This window comes from Scylla paramamosain, chromosome 19 (genome assembly GCF_035594125.1).
Source record: "Scylla paramamosain isolate STU-SP2022 chromosome 19, ASM3559412v1, whole genome shotgun sequence".
In the NCBI taxonomy this organism is placed as follows: Eukaryota; Metazoa; Arthropoda; class Malacostraca; order Decapoda; family Portunidae; genus Scylla; species Scylla paramamosain.
This window is the reverse complement of record NC_087169.1, coordinates 14,701,142-14,718,641: the sequence shown is the minus strand read 5'-3', so window position 1 is coordinate 14,718,641 and position 17,500 is coordinate 14,701,142. Positions and strand designations below refer to the sequence as shown.

At 40.9% G+C, this 17,500-nt stretch overlaps 1 protein-coding gene across 5 annotated transcripts in view; it reads right to left on the bottom strand.

Moving 5' to 3' along the window:
• Positions 1–17,500, bottom strand: part of LOC135109688 (laminin subunit alpha-1-like) — a 70,344-nt gene that overhangs the window by 14,718 nt on the left and 38,126 nt on the right. For 3 of the 5 annotated variants that reach the window (XM_064021239.1, XM_064021240.1, XM_064021241.1), the window contains 18 exons: positions 15,425–15,531; positions 13,490–13,673; positions 13,001–13,140; positions 12,389–12,619; positions 7,769–7,909; positions 6,509–6,634; positions 5,221–5,394; positions 4,804–4,976; positions 4,276–4,407; positions 3,328–3,455; positions 2,849–2,976; positions 2,488–2,684; positions 2,047–2,237; positions 1,714–1,829; positions 1,276–1,398; positions 924–1,035; positions 625–772; positions 228–375 (listed from right to left, as the gene is read on the bottom strand). In XM_064021239.1, the coding sequence (XP_063877309.1) occupies positions 228–375; positions 625–772; positions 924–1,035; positions 1,276–1,398; positions 1,714–1,829; positions 2,047–2,237; positions 2,488–2,684; positions 2,849–2,976; positions 3,328–3,455; positions 4,276–4,407; positions 4,804–4,976; positions 5,221–5,232 (1,608 nt within the window). In that variant the 5' untranslated portion in view covers positions 5,233–5,394; positions 6,509–6,634; positions 7,769–7,909; ... (2 more) ...; positions 13,490–13,673; positions 15,425–15,531. Of the gene's footprint in view, positions 1–227; positions 376–624; positions 773–923; positions 1,036–1,275; positions 1,399–1,713; positions 1,830–2,046; positions 2,238–2,487; positions 2,685–2,848; positions 2,977–3,327; positions 3,456–4,275; positions 4,408–4,803; positions 4,977–5,220; positions 5,395–6,508; positions 7,731–7,768; positions 7,910–12,388; positions 12,620–13,000; positions 13,141–13,489; positions 13,674–15,424; positions 15,532–17,500 lie in introns of those variants that run through there. The other 2 variants (XM_064021242.1, XM_064021243.1) reach the window with 2 other exon arrangements.

Genomic DNA, 17,500 nt, shown 5'->3' with positions numbered 1-17,500 from the left:
GCATCATCAGTGAGAAAATATCCATGAGAAAATTATTTATCTTTCTAGCCCTTGAAATTAGTCATCACTAAAACCCCAAGTGTTCAAGAATAGATGCCAGAACACATACTGTACTTTTCTCTGTCCATAACTTAATTCTTGCATAATTTAGCCCTCTTACTCTCTTACTTGAGTGTTTCTCATGTATTCCACAGCTCTGTCCACTTTTCTCCTTACACCTTCCTCACCTGGTCTATCTTAAGGTTGGAGACTCGTATCCTTTCCCGCATTTCCTTCAGTTTACTCTCATAGTCACCGACCCGAAAGTTGATGTCCTGGATGAGAGGATTGGTCTGATCCATCTTCTTTATTCTCTCAAGCAACAATTCAGCTTTTCTAGAATTGGACATAAAGTGCTGATACTTCTTATTTTCATAATTTCCTGGATGTAAATTGTAAGCATGTGTTTTCAAAACTATTATCTTATATGGTAGTTTTAAATAGGATATACAAGATATTTTATCTTGTCCTTAAGAAAATACAATTCACACATCACAATAATACTTATTCCCAATATCTACACAACATCTCATCCCCAAGTGGTTCCTCAGACCAACCAAGCACAACTCTCTCTGTCTGACTCACCTCAGCTCAGCATCAGCACCAATCTTCACCAGAGTAAAGTTCCTCATCTGAATCTGTTTGAGGATCATCTCAGCCTCCTCCAGGGCAACTCCTATTGAAATGTTTGGTGTCTCCCCTATGGCATAATTCTTGAGGTATGCAATGGTCTCTGAGAAGAATATAAAAGTGGATTCAGAATATATTGGTTTCCCATTAATTGAAGAAAAAAGTATCTATAGGACACTTATTCCATACATGAAATAACTTCTTAGGTTTGACTAATTATTTCCCATCACAATAATTCTACAAACAAGACTAACCATCAATTTGGATATACAAGCTGTTCAGTAAGTCAAGGACACCCTGAGCATCAGACTTGAGTGTGGCTATTGGAGGGAATGTCATCCTGGCAATGTCCAGCAGTGCCTTGGCCTACAAGAAGAGAGAAAAGAGAATCAAAACTTTAGTCTAAAACAACAGTCCAGCAATAATCACATGAATATAATATCAAAGTTCAGTGAGAGCTTTTCATTTAGTTAACTAAGACATTACCTGTATATTTTCATGACCTGATTTTCTAAGTTGTGATACATAAATAATGATAAAATCCAAAAGAGTAATCTGAAAAAGCATTCTGCTGGTAAAACTCCAAAATCCACAATCCTTTCTCACCTTTCTCAAGTGGTCTCGGGCAATGTAATCAAGGTTGAAATCTACAATCAGCTTCTGGGATGTGTTAACACTGCTGTGGTAACGGTTCAGTTGGTATCGTAAAACCTTGGTGATGTTGTGAATCTGTGGGCAGTAACATGAGTATTCTGTGAATCATGGCTAAGGAGGAACAAAACAGAAGGATGGGAAGACAAACTAGGAAAGGTAGCAAACAAAACTCAGAAGAGAAAAGAAAAAGTTAGAAGTGAAGGGAAACTAAAGCAATTTTCACCCAGTATTTCACTCTTAATTCAGTACTAAACTGTAACCTGCAGTCACTCACAGCATATGAGCTATTTCTTTCTTTATAGTATGAAAACAAAATCACAGTATGACACATACAAAAAAGGGTTTTAGAGGGCAAGTGGCCCAATGAATAGAATGGAGAAGGATCCTCACCTCTCGAAGTGATGACCACGGGGCAGGAATGATGCCTGTTACATCAACAGAAGTGGCTGCCTCAATCATCTCCTCCACCTCATCAAGAAGAACATCAACACATCCATCTACACATGCTGCAGTGCAATCACATGGATGAGTTTTCAAAAGATCATTTCAAGTTTTATGTTTGATTCTTATAGGTATATTTTTCACTTCAACAAAACTTATTAAATCACGACAAAGATGCTTTCTTTATGACAAAAATTATCAATATCTTCATTTGAGACTGAACAACATAAGCTAATTTTCAATGCCACTTTCTCAGATATCTACAACAGACTAAATACTTACACTGGCAGCCAGTGGCAGAGGTGATGTGTCGTGGAGCACACTGGGAGCAGTCTCTGCCTTGGATGCCTTCCTTACAGGTGCACTGGCCCTGATTGTCACAACCCTCATGCACACTGCCAAATGGGTCACAGTTGCAAGGCACACATGACCCTCCTGGCTGTGAGGGGTTTCCATAGTACCCATATGCACACCTGAAATGATGGCAAATATTGTACATTGTATTCATGTACACTAACCTAAGTTTATTTTAAATGAATATTGCTAAGTAGTTTAAATATTTATCGACTCAAGAAACTGAGGAGCAGAGCTAATTACAAATACAAAATATGCTGAACATTGTTCAGTCTTACATACAAAATACATGTTACGTAACTGTCTAACTTAAGAAAGAAAGAACAATAAAAAATTACACAGTGAAGAATGATTATGTTTATTACTTGCCTGTTACATCTGTTCCCAGTGTAGCCAACCCGACAGTTGCAGACGTATTCGGCATAGCGGTCGGCCTGGCAGGTCTCAGCAAAGTTTTGTAAGCGAGTGGGGCAGGCACATGGTTTGCAGGGACCCAGGTCAGGATTACCATAATAGCCAGTGACACAAACCTCACAGTTCGGACCCATTGTGTTATCTCTGCAGTTCTGGGTAAGGATGAAATTTTCATTCAATTTAATTGTACAAAATTTAACTCCTAATAACTCAAGCATTGCACACACAGCTGAAGGAAAAGACTATCAGCACATTAAGCAAACTGAAATAGTTGGCAGGACTTCTGTGGGGTGCCTTGCTGAGCTTCACCACACACCTGGCACACTCCTGTCTCTGAGTCGCAAGTCTCTGAGCGTCCGTTACACTCGCAGCGCCGTGCCTCGCCCACCAGGTCAATAATTATGGTTGACACAATATAGTCCTTCTTGTACCAACGGTAATGACCTAAGGACAAACAGGAGAATTTTTCAGAAAATGTGCACATGCTGCAATGAATATAAAAAAAAATTTCCTAAGTGCTGTCACACGTTAAAATATGAAACACATAGCTCACATAACGGCCTACTTAAATCAGACTAACTAATGGTCTAAACAAGATTACTGAGGAAAGATATTAAAGTCTCAGTTTAAACATCACTCTGTAAGACAAGCATCAGCTTACTATAAGAAAAAAACTAAACCATTTTAAAACATATCATTCAACAAGTTCCTAATACAGCACACTGAATTCCACCCTCAAGGGAGGTAAACATCTATATTGAAATTTTTCACGTGAGGATGAAACAAGCCACATACCAACATTGGGATTCTGACAGGAGGTTCCCGAGTAGCTTGTGGGACAGATGCACTGCTCCACGCCCAGTGCCACGCGAGAGGACATGGGAGACCCCTCGGCCGCAATGTCCATGGCAACATCTTGCAGTCTTAATTAAAAGTTTGAGATTGACTGGGTTATAGCACCACAATGAGGTAATGTAACACAAGGGGAAACACGAGTTTTTTTATTACTGCATACTACACTACTAAAGGTTTCAAAGGCTGTCATATAATTTTTTGCTAATAAAATCTTAATAAAGCACTAGACAATAATGCCATTTAGGCAGTGGATGCTTGAGATCTCGACCTAATTGGCAAATATATGCTTTATGTCATGTGTGGAAAATGAAGGCAACTATAAGAGTAAATTTAGGGTAAATTTTGTTAAAAAGTGTGTTTTATTGATGTTTTTGGAAGTTTTTGTATGTTTTTTGGTATTTTTTATATTTTTACATTTTGGGTATTTTCATGGTATTCAAGGGTGTTTCTTGGTGTTTTAGAAGTTTTTGGATATGTTTCTGGATGTTTTAGTGTGTTTTTGTGGTTTTCCAGGATTTTTTTTGTGTGTGTTTTCAGATGTTTTCAAGGATGATTTTGGATGTTTTTGGGGTTTTCAAGGGTGTTTTTACTTCCATTGGTTAACCTTTCAGTGATATTCAAATGTGAGTAATGTTCAGTTGAATATATATTGTCTGTTCTCCTGCACAAATTCAATCATGAAAAGCTATCTTAAAAGGAAATGCAGCACAATACACTTTTAAAGATAATGACCACAATTATTACTCTCTGGAATATGAAAACAAATAATAATGACAAGATAAATGAACAACATATTTCTTTATGCCCTTTCCATCACCTTCCATGGGCATAAATTCTTAAGAGATGCCCAGATTGAAAAAGAAACTCTTGTCTGTCTTTCACTCTTACGTGGCAGAGGTTGCATCCGAGGCATGTGTGGCACGGATGAGCAGGTGCTGGATGTTCTGGAGTGCAATCATCATCATTTCTCGAGTCACACGCCTTGGATCATTCTTGAGATGCCAGTGATCCTCATGTAACCTGGATGAATGAGAGCAAAGGGAGTGAATGAGAGAAAACCCTTAAAGTGAATGTAAAAAGATGGGGATAAGTGTATGCTGTATGTTCAGGAGCAGAGGTTGGAGACACACGGAATTACAGGATATGTGCAAAGGAATGGATGCTAGAGAATCCGACTGTAAATGATGTATGTTTGTGGTGGATTCCAGGCAAAAATGTTTAGTAATGGATATTAAAGTCAATCAATAAAGACCTGAAAAATCTGAATATTATGCAGTAGGAGAAACACAGAAAGTGAATGGGAAACAAATGATGGTGATACTTTTCCTTATTTATGGAGTGATAAATAATTTAGCAAAATAGCAAGATACATAGAAGCAACACTTAGCAAACATAAAGCAAACAGCCTGTACTAACTTTACTTCATAGCGGCCATCAGGAGATAAGGTGGGTGGGTAATACTCAAGCACCAGCTGCCAGTTGCCTTGCAGAGAGACAAGTGGATAGGTCTGTAGGATCTGTTCAGGGAAAACCCTCCTGCCACCATTGCTCTCTGTCCTGAATCTGAGGTAACCATTGTAAGACTTGACCTGTAACAGTAATGGTAAAGTTCTCAGCATCATGATGTTGTTGCTGAATCTAAAACACTAAACTGTCTTTCCAGTAGCAGGTCACACATATCAGAAAATGGAAATATAAAAAATCGACAGATAATCACACACCACAGGAAACCTGAAACTGATGCCAACTTCAAAGCTGTATCAGCCTCCTCGACAGCATCAGAACCATTTCATCCACCTTGCAGAACATTTAGATTACTTGTAGCTAACTCACCTTGTCTCTCATGAATTCCCTGGGAAGCTGCCAGTACAGTGGGGCATCAAACAACAGCGAGGAGGCAATGGACACGTTTCCTTCTGTTCCCGGGATGACATGAAGCTGATTGGTTACATTGAGGCGCGTCTCTCCTGAGCCAAAGCTGAGGATTCTCTCCCCAGGAAGTGCTAACTGGAAGAAGCAAGTGCAGGGGTCATGTGGATTCCTTGGTTTGGAAAACTGTGGCTTATTAATGGCACCAGAGACAGTCAGTCGTTGGTTTTTGGTTATTTCAGAAAAATATAATTTGCAGTTACATTTTCATATTTGGTGAATGGAAAGTAATTACTTGAGTGCATGTAATGATACTACCTGATAAAAGTTTAGCACAATTCAGATAAACTTGTATATAATGGAAACTTTTATGCATTTCTTACATATATATATTTGATAATAAAATTGTAAAGAAAAAACTACATCTTGATGGCATCACTGTAAAAGAAATTTCTTTACTGCAACTTCTTGATCATACAGCAATATTTGAAACTGAAAGAAACATCAATAGTGTTACAAACACTCTGGAAATAAAGCAATGTACAAAAGCTAATAGAACACACACACACACACACACACACACACACACACACACACACACACACACACACACACACAAATGTGCACACGTGTGCCCACACACATTCATGTTTTTATGCTCATGTAACCCCATCCACACACACACACACACACACACACACACACACACACACACACACACACACACACACACACACACACCAAAGAGATCCTTGTTGTTACAGTATATTGTATCTACTTTTTAATGTCATTGTTTTTCTTTCAATATTCTACTATGGATATAAATGTTTTAGTCTCTTCATTCATGTCACCCTTCTTTAAATACTGTAGCCCAGTTGAGATATCAGCTGCTCTACATTATCTAAAATTTTTGAGTTGATCATTTAACCTTACAAAGTTTTACTGCCTATTCACAACCTGCAAGTTCATCATCATTGAATGGCTGGTAAGCTGACCATGTTTCTCAAGACTGTCAATAATAATTGTAATGATAATAACAAAAGGATCAACAACAAACAGCAACATTCAGCAGATTGAGCAATACACCTGAAGACACCACAGAAAAAAAAGTAAATAAATAAATAAATAAAAAAAATTGACAATATATATATATACAAAACACAGAATATACACAGATAACAGTCACATATACATAGAGAACATTACATAAGGGAAGCAAAGATGTGGCTTGTCAGTCTGCAACAGTAATTACATTGATAAAACATATCTCCTGGGTGTTCCAAGGCCGAACTACGACTATAGGTGGACGGACTGGTCTCTCTCCTGACACTTGGCGACGGAACTCCACACTCAGAACTCGGCGCTCCAGCAACCTCAGCTGTAAAGGGGTGGTGGTGGGTGGGGTGGTGGATGGGGTGTGGGGTGGGTGTAAGAAGCAGGGTGGAAGGGCACTGCTAACAGACACCGGTGGGCAGGAGGGTGGTGGTGGTGATGTAGATGATAGTGGTGGTGGTGATGATGCTGATGGTGGTGGTAGTAGTAGTAGTAGTAGTAGTAATAGTAGCAGTAGTAGTATGCAAGGCATTGGATGACAACAAATGAAGAGAGGTGAAGGTGTGCTTCATGGAGGGTGACAGTGTGTGCTGTTACTGATGAACTTGTGTGTACCTGTGATGAACAATGGTGCTTGGGTAATGCTTCACTTCAGAGGGTGTAAGAGACGAGCAATGATCAGATATTAGGAAAGAATGGCAAAGGGTGATATATATTTGGAAGGACTGTTGAACAGAATCTATCTTAAGTAATTAATACTTAGCAGTTAGAAAATAAAACATCACCATCACCAGCAAACTACAACCAAATCTCCTCTAAAAAGTTAGGTATCAACAAATGCCAGTTTTGTGAAGACAGATCAAGGATGAGCTTGATGCATGCAGAAAAGGCATTCAACCATAACCAGAAGTTTACTTCTAATGATACAAGGGAAATATCAAATTTATAATTTTTGTATGTCTCAAAGTGGAATGAAGAACATTTATGAGAGAGAAGCATAAGCCTTATTAGAAAAAAAAAATAACTAAATAAATGAATAAATAAATAAATAAATAAATAAATAAAAAAAATCCCAGTAAGAAGTTAAATTACAGTACATTTTAATTTACCATTCCCACTGCTTTATATGCCTTAGTGTGCTGCTTTACTGGCAATGAATAATTACATGGTGATGCAGAACTTATTAACCATGTCTACTGTAAGGTGACTATGAGGGTGTGCACTGTACTCAACACTACCCAACCAGTTAGACTACATAAATTACCACCACCAAAGTAAGAAGGGCATTAAGAAACTACAGCTACATTTCAATCCATCCCTCATTAAACAAGCAATGTGTGTAATGCATGGTGAACATTTACTGTTAAACCGTGTACGAAATGGAGACATTACAATATCCTACCTACACCCCATCCAACCCCTACTAATCCCCAGCCCCTTCCCCCAGGGTGACTCGTACCTGGGACCATGTGAGGTCTGCCTGAGTGCACTGGGTGGTCCTCCTGAAGCAGTAGCAACTGGTACACCCCAAGGGGTTGTCTACCGAAAGACCAAACGTGCCGCCCTTACACTTACCACACCTGCGACCCACCACATTGGCCTGAGAAGAGAAAATGAACAAGTGTTACATTTTTTGTGGCATACGTAATATTGAAATAACATTAGCGTTTTCATCTGATGACTGGATTGGTCTGCAAACAAGGTAAACATGAACTGCAAACAAGGGTTTGGTTACGTTAGTCTTAGATTTATTTATTTCATTAATTTATCTACTGATCCCTTCATCATCTATAACACATGAAAAAGCGTCATATTTTGCCGAGAAACGGTCAGTGCAAATTAGTAGGTTAAGGGGGGGTTTACACTGGCTTTTTTTTTTTTTTCATCCCGGCTATTTCAAGCCATACAGAATTGCCGGCAGGTTTCAGCCGATAGCATTCACACGGCGGAGAGCAGCCGCTGGCCCTCTAGATCAAAACAATCAAGATGGGGTCCTCTGACGAGCAGCCTGGATGCTATTGCTGATTTTGCTGTGCTTGAGGAGAGAAAAAAAAAAAAAAAAAAAAAATGGATGTGGACTCGTTCCTGGCTAGCGAGAAGGAATAATAGTGTTTATTACAAACTCTTGCGAGAACTAAGCTTAGGCCCATATTCTGAAACACTTTTACCATTTTCAAGACTGGTTAAGTTATACGGATTTTTATTTATTTATTTATTTTTTTTTGTCCTAATGGCAGATTAACAAGATTTCTTAATTATTAACAGAAGGATTACTCTTGAGAACCCGGCTAATCATCTGTCACCTTGGAAAGCAGTCGTAGTAAGAGAGCAAAGCGTTTTTGACGAGCCCGAGGGTACACACGTGCTGGGACGCAGGGCTTCCTCGGTGACAATATAAACAAATTCCGAATATATTTTACAAAATTTTGATAAATTTAAATGTTTTATTTATTTATTGTATATAATGGTACAGTCAATGGTTAGTACTAAAACACTTTCCAACAATATTCCTATTTTCAATTTTATATTAATGTTCTTATTTGATCATGTGAAAAGGACGGGAAGGTAGTAGGCCGCCAATTCAGACCAACAGAGCAGTTCCCCGGCTGGGCCGGCGATTCAACAAATCTAGGCTGCATATTCCCGGCTAAAACCCGCCTTTAGAGTATGCAGCAGCAGCAACAGCATCAGGGTTGGGTTCGATTACGAGTATGGTTACATTGCAATATCTCAACACACACACACACACACACACACACACACACACACACACACACACACACACAAACTGCATAAGCATCTGTACAACGAAAGACAAGGCAACACACACACACACACACACACACACACACACACACACACACACATACACACAAACACTGCATAAGCATCTGTACAACGTAAGACAAGGCAACACACACACACACACACACACACTGCATAACAATCTGTACAACGAAAGACAAAGCAACACACACTGCATCACCATCTGTACAACGAAAGATAAGGCAACACACACACACACACACACACACACACACACACACACACACACACACCTTGAAATACCTTGAAAAAAAAAACACTGAATATTTACTGGGAGGGACCAGAAGGGAGTTAGGGAAGGTACCACTCTGATGACGTCACGGCTGGGGGTTGATGACGTCACAGCGACCGTTATTTACGTACGTACGTATTTCATTTTGAAAATGACCCCTCTAAAACACGCAGCTAGACAGGAATGCTTTATAAATTCAGACTTGCCACACATTTTAACTAATGCCACAAATAACAACACATTTCAAAACGCAGTAGTATTAAAGATATTTAAAAAGAAGTATTTGGAAACTGTTGGAACATTCACCCCATTTAAAATCGTTCAAATGTCCACCCATTCTGGCTTAAACATAACGGAAAACAATTTAAAAAATCTGCACTATTTTCTAAAACCATTTAAAGTGAGCTACAAGCACAAATAAAAAATCTACCGAAAAAAAAATTCAATATTATTGGAAGTTGAACACGAATAAAAACAAGTGTACGGTGCACGCATTTCACTGAGCGGGACGGCAACACACTTAAAAAAACACTAACTATTTTTTAAAACCAATAAAAACCTAGTACAGGCTGAAATGAAAGATTTAGTTTTGGGACCGTAAAAAAATACGCCGAAAACGGCCCTCTTATTTACACAAAAACAACGCCAAAATCACCACTTTTCACGCAACACACGCGCTCAAATAACTTAAAAAACAACGAAATATTTTTACAAACCATAAAATCTTAGCTACAAGTCGAAATAAAATACTTAGGAAATAAAAAAAAAATATTGGAACCGGAGGGGGTTGGGGAGCCTTATCCAAGATGGCGGTGGGGGGCCAGTGGAGGGGACGACCAACCCTTCTCACTCATTTAAACCCTCGCCAAACTTAAACTAAGTAATGGCAGGTATATCTAACGCGCGGATATTAAAGCTTGGTCATGTAGCTCCACTTTGCGACAGTATTGGTTTAAAACACTCACAGATAAGATAAATAATGGCTGATGAACAGAGACGACCCAGATTGTTTACATTTTCATTAAGTTAAATTTTACGGTTTTTAGCAACGAGACGAGGCTGACACAGGGATATATTGTGCTGGAGGTTAGGTGAGATGCGATAAAATGAGTTAAAACCGTGGATTGTTCAGTTATTCATTAAAAAGTTAAGTTACCTAAATTTATTCTAACACCTCCTGACCTTACCTTCCCTGTGGGGGTGATGATCTACCTTCCTGCTTCCTCGTCACTATGGCTGGCTGTCTAGCACCTTCTCACAGCCAAACTTTTTTTTATTTTGCTTGTTTTCACCCAATGCTGCCTTCGGGTGTCCACTGCTAGAGCTCACGCCTTCCTCATTACCAACTAAAGAAGGTTTAACTCATGGGTAAGCCTTGGCAGCCACTGTGTAGGCGTGGTTACACACACACAAAAAAAAAAAAAAAACACACACGAAGTCTGTCAGGCTGGGAGTTGAAACAGACGCGTACTAACACCACCCATAGACGCGACACACTGACTGGGTAACTTGTACTGGTTCCTCCCCTGGCCAAGCAGTTATACACACGTCACAGGCACGTCATGGCCTGGGTGCGTGCGCACCAGTGTTCTGCTGTACACACACACACACACACTATTTAAACATACACAACCTACCACCTGAATAACCCAGTACAATACAGATAGAGATCTCAGATACATTTTGAGTTTACCACATAAAGAAGGAACTTCTCTTAAGACTGGATCCTTGAGAAAGCGAATAAAGAAAAAATAATTATTCCACTTTTGAAAAGTACGTTACTGAGCAAGATCGAATACCCATCTTGGCAATATAAATGCGAATAAAAGCTGCGTGAGTGGAGAAAATCGCACCTCTCCCCACGTTCTTCGGACCCACGGCTGAGTGTTTTATCCCTTTGGCCGCTTGGCGGCGCTGCCTATGGGTGCCAACCAGATCATACGTATTTATTAGGCCGAAGTATTGAAGTGGTTCAAGTGTTACAGGGAGGCCCCATCTACAGTGTTCTAGAGTAATTTCTTGTAATGTACTTGAATGTGTGTGTGTGGGGGGGGGGATCCCGCCGTTAGAAGTTGTCATGTTAGTTTAGGTTTAATCCTCAAATGTCCTTCACTGCAAAATGGCAGTTAGGAGATTGCTATATACCGTACCTGAGGTGCTCCAGGGGTTTAGGAGATTGTTTTATGGAAGCAAGGAGACTGTACTAGTAAGGAGACTGTTACGTGACAGGCAGGAGATTTCTGATTTCCATCCCTAAACATGCTACGGAGTCTAGGGACTTTCCTGCTTGACACTATATTACTCTAAGGGTTCGTTTGATCTTGAAAATGAGTCACTACGTCAATTAAAGCTTGACTACATTATTTCCCTGAGGATTTGGTATTTGATTTTGAGATTTTCATTTTGATTCACATTTTTTTTTTCTTATCCATCGTTTTGAAAAACCAGCTTTGCGGATACGAGCGTGGTAACCTTGTCGAGGGCAGGTTTTCTTTAATATGATGACAAAAATGGCGGTTGTTTTCAGCAAAAATCACCGTATTTCGTCTTGCCCACCCAAACCCTACATCTTCACAGGTCTCCAGGCTTGCCGGGAAATGAAGATATTTTCGAACATGTGGATTTGCAAAGATAATGGATGTGAAAATCATTCAAAATGCAACACAATCTATAGCAAATGAGCGTTATTTATCTAGATCCAGCAGCTTTACAGTGAGGTTGTAAATATTTCCTGCACCTCCTTTCTAGAATACCTGGAATCGCAACCAGTCAAACGAGTCCTAATGGCAGACTGATTGACTGGTTGATATCAATAATTTAGAAAGACTTAGTACAGCCTATTTCATACACATAAATCTTATAATGTATATAATGCTAATTCACACACGGATAACCTACGAAAGTCTCTCCTATGAGGCAAGACACCAGTCAAACAGAGGAGTCAGCAAGGCAGCAAGGTCTATCACAGTCAAGAAGAGATAAAGGTAACAAGACGCTTGGAGGCTTCACCCAGAGCCTTACCTTGCACGGGCACTGTCCACGCTCGTCACACTGGCATCGACCTTGGCCATCACAGTTCTGCGGGTTGGTGCCGCTCTCGAAACACTTGCACGGGCTGCACACCGGAAAGCCGTAGTACCCGTAGCTGCATCTACCGCAGTGCTCCCCCTCGTACCCCTCCTTGCAGGTACAGTGGCCGGTGCGCGCGTCACACTGACGACTCAACGCTCCCACGCCTGAGCAGTTGCAGAGCTGAATGAAGCAGGAAAGATCATTGCATAAATTTATTTTTATAACGAAATTGTAAAATATGTACAAGTACCAAATTTAATGCTATGGATGTTTTCACGTACCTAAGCAAACTATTAAAATACTAAAATCGTTAAATACAGATGAGTAAAGAACATTACATTAATTTTTTTCTACTCAAAAATCAACGCTTACCTACTAGCGAAATGTGTACACCTACGTAACTGCAGCAACAAAGACCACGGATGTTTTCATATATGTTACTGTTACTACTACTACTACTACTACTACTAATGATTACAACAACAATAATAATAATAATAATAATAATAATAATAATAATAATAATAGGCACGTTCTTTCTTGCAGTGCGTGGCGCCTCACCTTGCAGCCCCTGGAGGCGTCGTAGTCCCAGGAGCCCGGGGAGCACCTCTCACAGCGGTCCCCCTCAGTGTTGGCGGGGCAGATGCAGCGGCCAGAGTTGGGGTCACAGAAGCGGCCGGGAATACCACAGGGGTCACAGCCTGCGCGGGAGAGAGATGTGTTATCGTGTGCTGCCATCTTCCAGCACGACAAAACAATGGAGTGCCGCTCAGAAAAGCAGCGCCAACATGAAGGGGAACTAATGTATATATCATAACTTGGTCCTTCTCGGCAACACCACTACCACCACCACCACCACCACCACCAACAACAACAACACGACCATTTTTTTTTTCAGCATCCACGACTTAGGTTTGCACAAGGCAATACAGAGCTTACACGTAACTAATATTCTTAGAAAGCAACAGCAACATGGAAAATAAACATATGAATTTCGTCTGAACAGTGATACCACAATGATGCTTTCTCTTTCCCGCGGCCAAGACTTACGTTTGCATCCCTGCCTGGAGAATCCCCAGTACCCGGGCAGACAGGCGTCGCAGCGAGGACCCCCGACGCCCGGCCGACAGCGACACTGGCCTGTGGCGTCATCGCACTGAGGGCTGATGCTGCCCCGGCGATCACACTCACAGGGACGACAGCCGGAGCCCGATGATAGGCCCCAGTATCCATCCTGCAACGGAAGAACCGATCAGCTACAGCGACACACACACACACACACACACACACACACACAACTTCCATCCTCCATATGCTAAGAATACTTCAGTACCATCGATCTTACGCAACCAGTGATCTTAAGGCGACCCTCTAATGCCCCAACAGGCGATCCTTCACTCATAAAACCTGTTCTCACTCACTTTTGAAGGCGAGGAATAATAATAAGACAGTTTGAAGTGACGGAGAAGTGGCAGACAATCGATAAAGCCGAGAAAAAAGAAGTGTTCGGAGAGGTTAAGTACAAGGTATGAAATATGAAGTAATTGGGGGAAAAAAAAAAAGAGGGAGTTGATCAGAAAATTGTGTGGAGAGTTTCAGAACGAGAGATGAATAAAAAGTACGTATAGTAGAAAGTAAAAGAGAGTTAACGGGAATCATCAAATATGAAGGGGAGAATGAGTGGATGAATGATACTGGTAGAAGACGAAATTTTGTGAAAGAATGATACTGGGGAATAAAATAGTACGATAGAATCAAGTAAACAAGAAACGCCATGATGAGGAGAAACACTAACGTGAAACATAACAAGTAAACAGGAAAAGTACAAAAAAAAAAAAAAACTACCTACAGTTATTTAATTAACCATAACTAGTAAGTATAAATATGCGCAAATAAGACAAATTAAAACAAGCGATAAAAATAACCAGAAACAGACATAATATGAACAGAATAACATCATCAATAAAACTAAGCTTTTATAAAAGAACCCCAGAGTAAAAAGATCTAAACAGGACACACACACACACACACACACACTGATATGACGATGATGATGATGAGATAACTGCCAACTTTACCCCACCTCCTGAACCTACTGTTGTTGTTGTTTACTCTAGGGTATTTTGATCACCATCTCCAAACGGGTCTGTGCTCATTAATTAGAATAGTACAACAAAAAATATTCTAAATTCAAGTGGAATATTCAAACGGGGCATAGTGCACGGTGCTTATCTCAGTGCTTACTAACAACGCAACATCAGTGCTATTCGTGTTCACGGGTTCATATCTGGCCGTGCATCCGAGTCATGTACTGCACAGAGCTACTGAATGGTGCCGGTGTGTCCTAAATGAAGAGAACCTTGCTTGAGACCATTTCCTGATAACCATTTACAGATTCTGTGTCCTAGTTAGGGAGGGCGAGGCCAAACATTAAAGCAAGATGGTTACGCCCTCCTAGAAACGAGTTTGAAAATGTTGCGTGCTCTCTCTCTCTCTCTCTCTCTCTCTCTCTCTCTCTCTCTCTCTCTCTCTCTCTCTCTCTCTCTCTCTCTCTCTCTCTCTCTCTCTCTCTCTCGTCATAACAACACCCTAACTGGACGTACCCTTTCCCTCCCCTTGGGTTTATGGAAAATCAGTATTTCTTATTGGTGACAGTAGGTCATTGCACAGGTCATTCCACACTTGACAGAAAGTACAGAAAAAATAACAGCAACATGTTAAAAACTGATACTCTCCCATGACCACCGTACTTTTCTGGTTTATTTGAAAAAAAAAAAAAAAAAAATTGTGTGTTTGTGACAGTATACCACGATGTTGAAGGTACCCACTGATAGTAAGCTAATTATTACAACTCTGCTGACTTTACAAGCGATTCTCTGTTGCTTATTATCAACTGTGCGTGCCACTTAGGTTATGGCGTGCGAATTGGTGATTTTACGCAATGCACAAGTGAAAACTGAAAACACAAAAACGGTAGATATTCACCCTGCACTTGTCGCAGGCTCGCCCAACCACGTTGTTCTTACACAGACACCTGCCGCTCACGATGTCACAGCTGCTGCTCGTCGACCCCAACTCATTACACGCACACCCTGCAATACAGAGAGCACACATTAGCACACAAACATAGAGCACGCCATTAGCACGCACACACACACACACACACACACACACACACACACACACACACACACACACACACACACACATGCCGATAACTAATTAACAGAGACAAGTTAAAAATGCGTATGATGCGACATGCGAACTAATGAAATCTGAATATATGTATAACGAAACATAAGATCTGAACCACAGAAAGTAAGACATGATGAAAGGGACGCAGAAAACGTGCTGACATCTGAATAATAAAAACGAAGACACTATGAATATATATGAGGTGCCATGCGACAGTAATTAAGTGTCTGAAGACATACAGCGTTAATGAAGACGTCAAGAATAAACAACATAAGATAATAGAATGTAGCTCAGAAAGGACTCGGGGAAGATGAAACCAAATGAGTAACAGAAACACGAGGCTCAACATGCGTACAAAGGAACAACCGAACAGTAATAAAGACACTGAAATTGTGAAGGGCGGAACGGAGGGCAGTAATTAAGGATGGAGATTAACATGCTAATAAAACCAACACATTAGGCCTCGGAATTAGAAACGCTTTGTACTGAGATGATTGGTCAAATCCCTATGGACATTTTGCTAATAACGACACATAACCCAGGTCAAACTATCACTAGAATGAAGAGAAATGCTTGTAAATCCTAATAACCTCCACTACAGCTTGTTGAAGATATTCAAGATATGACGTAAGAACGTTTGAGGATACCACTAACTTACTGAGACATTAATGTTCGAAGAATCAAAACAAATCCTCGAAACTGAGACGCGAACAACTACCATAAATCAACAATGCTACACGTGAAAGCCAAACAACAACTCAATCTAGCATGTCAACATAAACCATCGACTAGTGAGGAACAAGTGTTGGTTTACAGACAAGCACTGGCCCTCAAATCCCTCACTGACCCACATCACCACGAGAGGAGATAAAACTGAGGAGACATTTATAACCCACACGATGTAGAGGAGAGCACTCGGGCAGCCCACTTGAGGCATAATGGCCCCGTCACACGCTGGGCCAGGTATGCAAGAGGGACAAGAAATTACCAACGCATCAAGATAATTCGGATCAGTAAAGAGGACAGAGTGAAGAGGTCCTCTGTTGTACCCTGAGGAACGCCAGCCTGAAGTGCTCCTTATCCCCCTCGCTGCCTTTGTTCACGAGGCCAGGAGCTCACCCTAAGCCCCTGGGAGCGTGACAGGACAGGTGGAGCATTCAGGCAGCACAGGTAGCACAGGAATAAATGAAAGTAGGTGCTCGTCAGGGAAGGTGGTCAAGAGACAACCCTCCTTATTCCCCTGACGGCCACCAGCAGGACGCCCCGCCACGCATGCATAATGAAGCGACGGTCTGCCTGCGGAATGCAAAGCGGCGAGCGTCAACCCCGTGTTTCCGTGAGGCAAGACCATGCTACACGCCACAACCAGATGAAGACGTATGAGCGGATGGCATAAAGGTTATCCACGAGAGGGAGAGAGAAAGAGAAAGAGCTCAGTATTCCATTAGGGGTATTAAGCAAACACAACGCGTCTGGAAGAATGACTGATAGGGCAAATAAAGTAAACAGAGGAGAGTAGGATGTTATTTCACCGCGACATAAACCACGAGAACACTAAATCGTGTACCACTGCTGGGATTGAGATAACGGTTAATGAGTGGGTGTAGATCACGCCTCGGAGAGAAGACGGGGGCCAGGAGGGAGGAGGAACGCTGACGGTGAACACGAAGGAAAAAAAAAACAGGAGTCGATAATGAAGGAAAACGAAAGAAAGGAAGAAAGGAGGAAAGAGAAAGGAGAGCCGATAATGCAGGAACGAAAGGAAAAAAGGGAGGAGAAAGAAGGACGGAGAGCAGCGTCTATCTAGTCTAAATATTTACCAAGTGAATGGTTGAAGCGGAGGGAATCAAGAGCAAGGATTGGAAG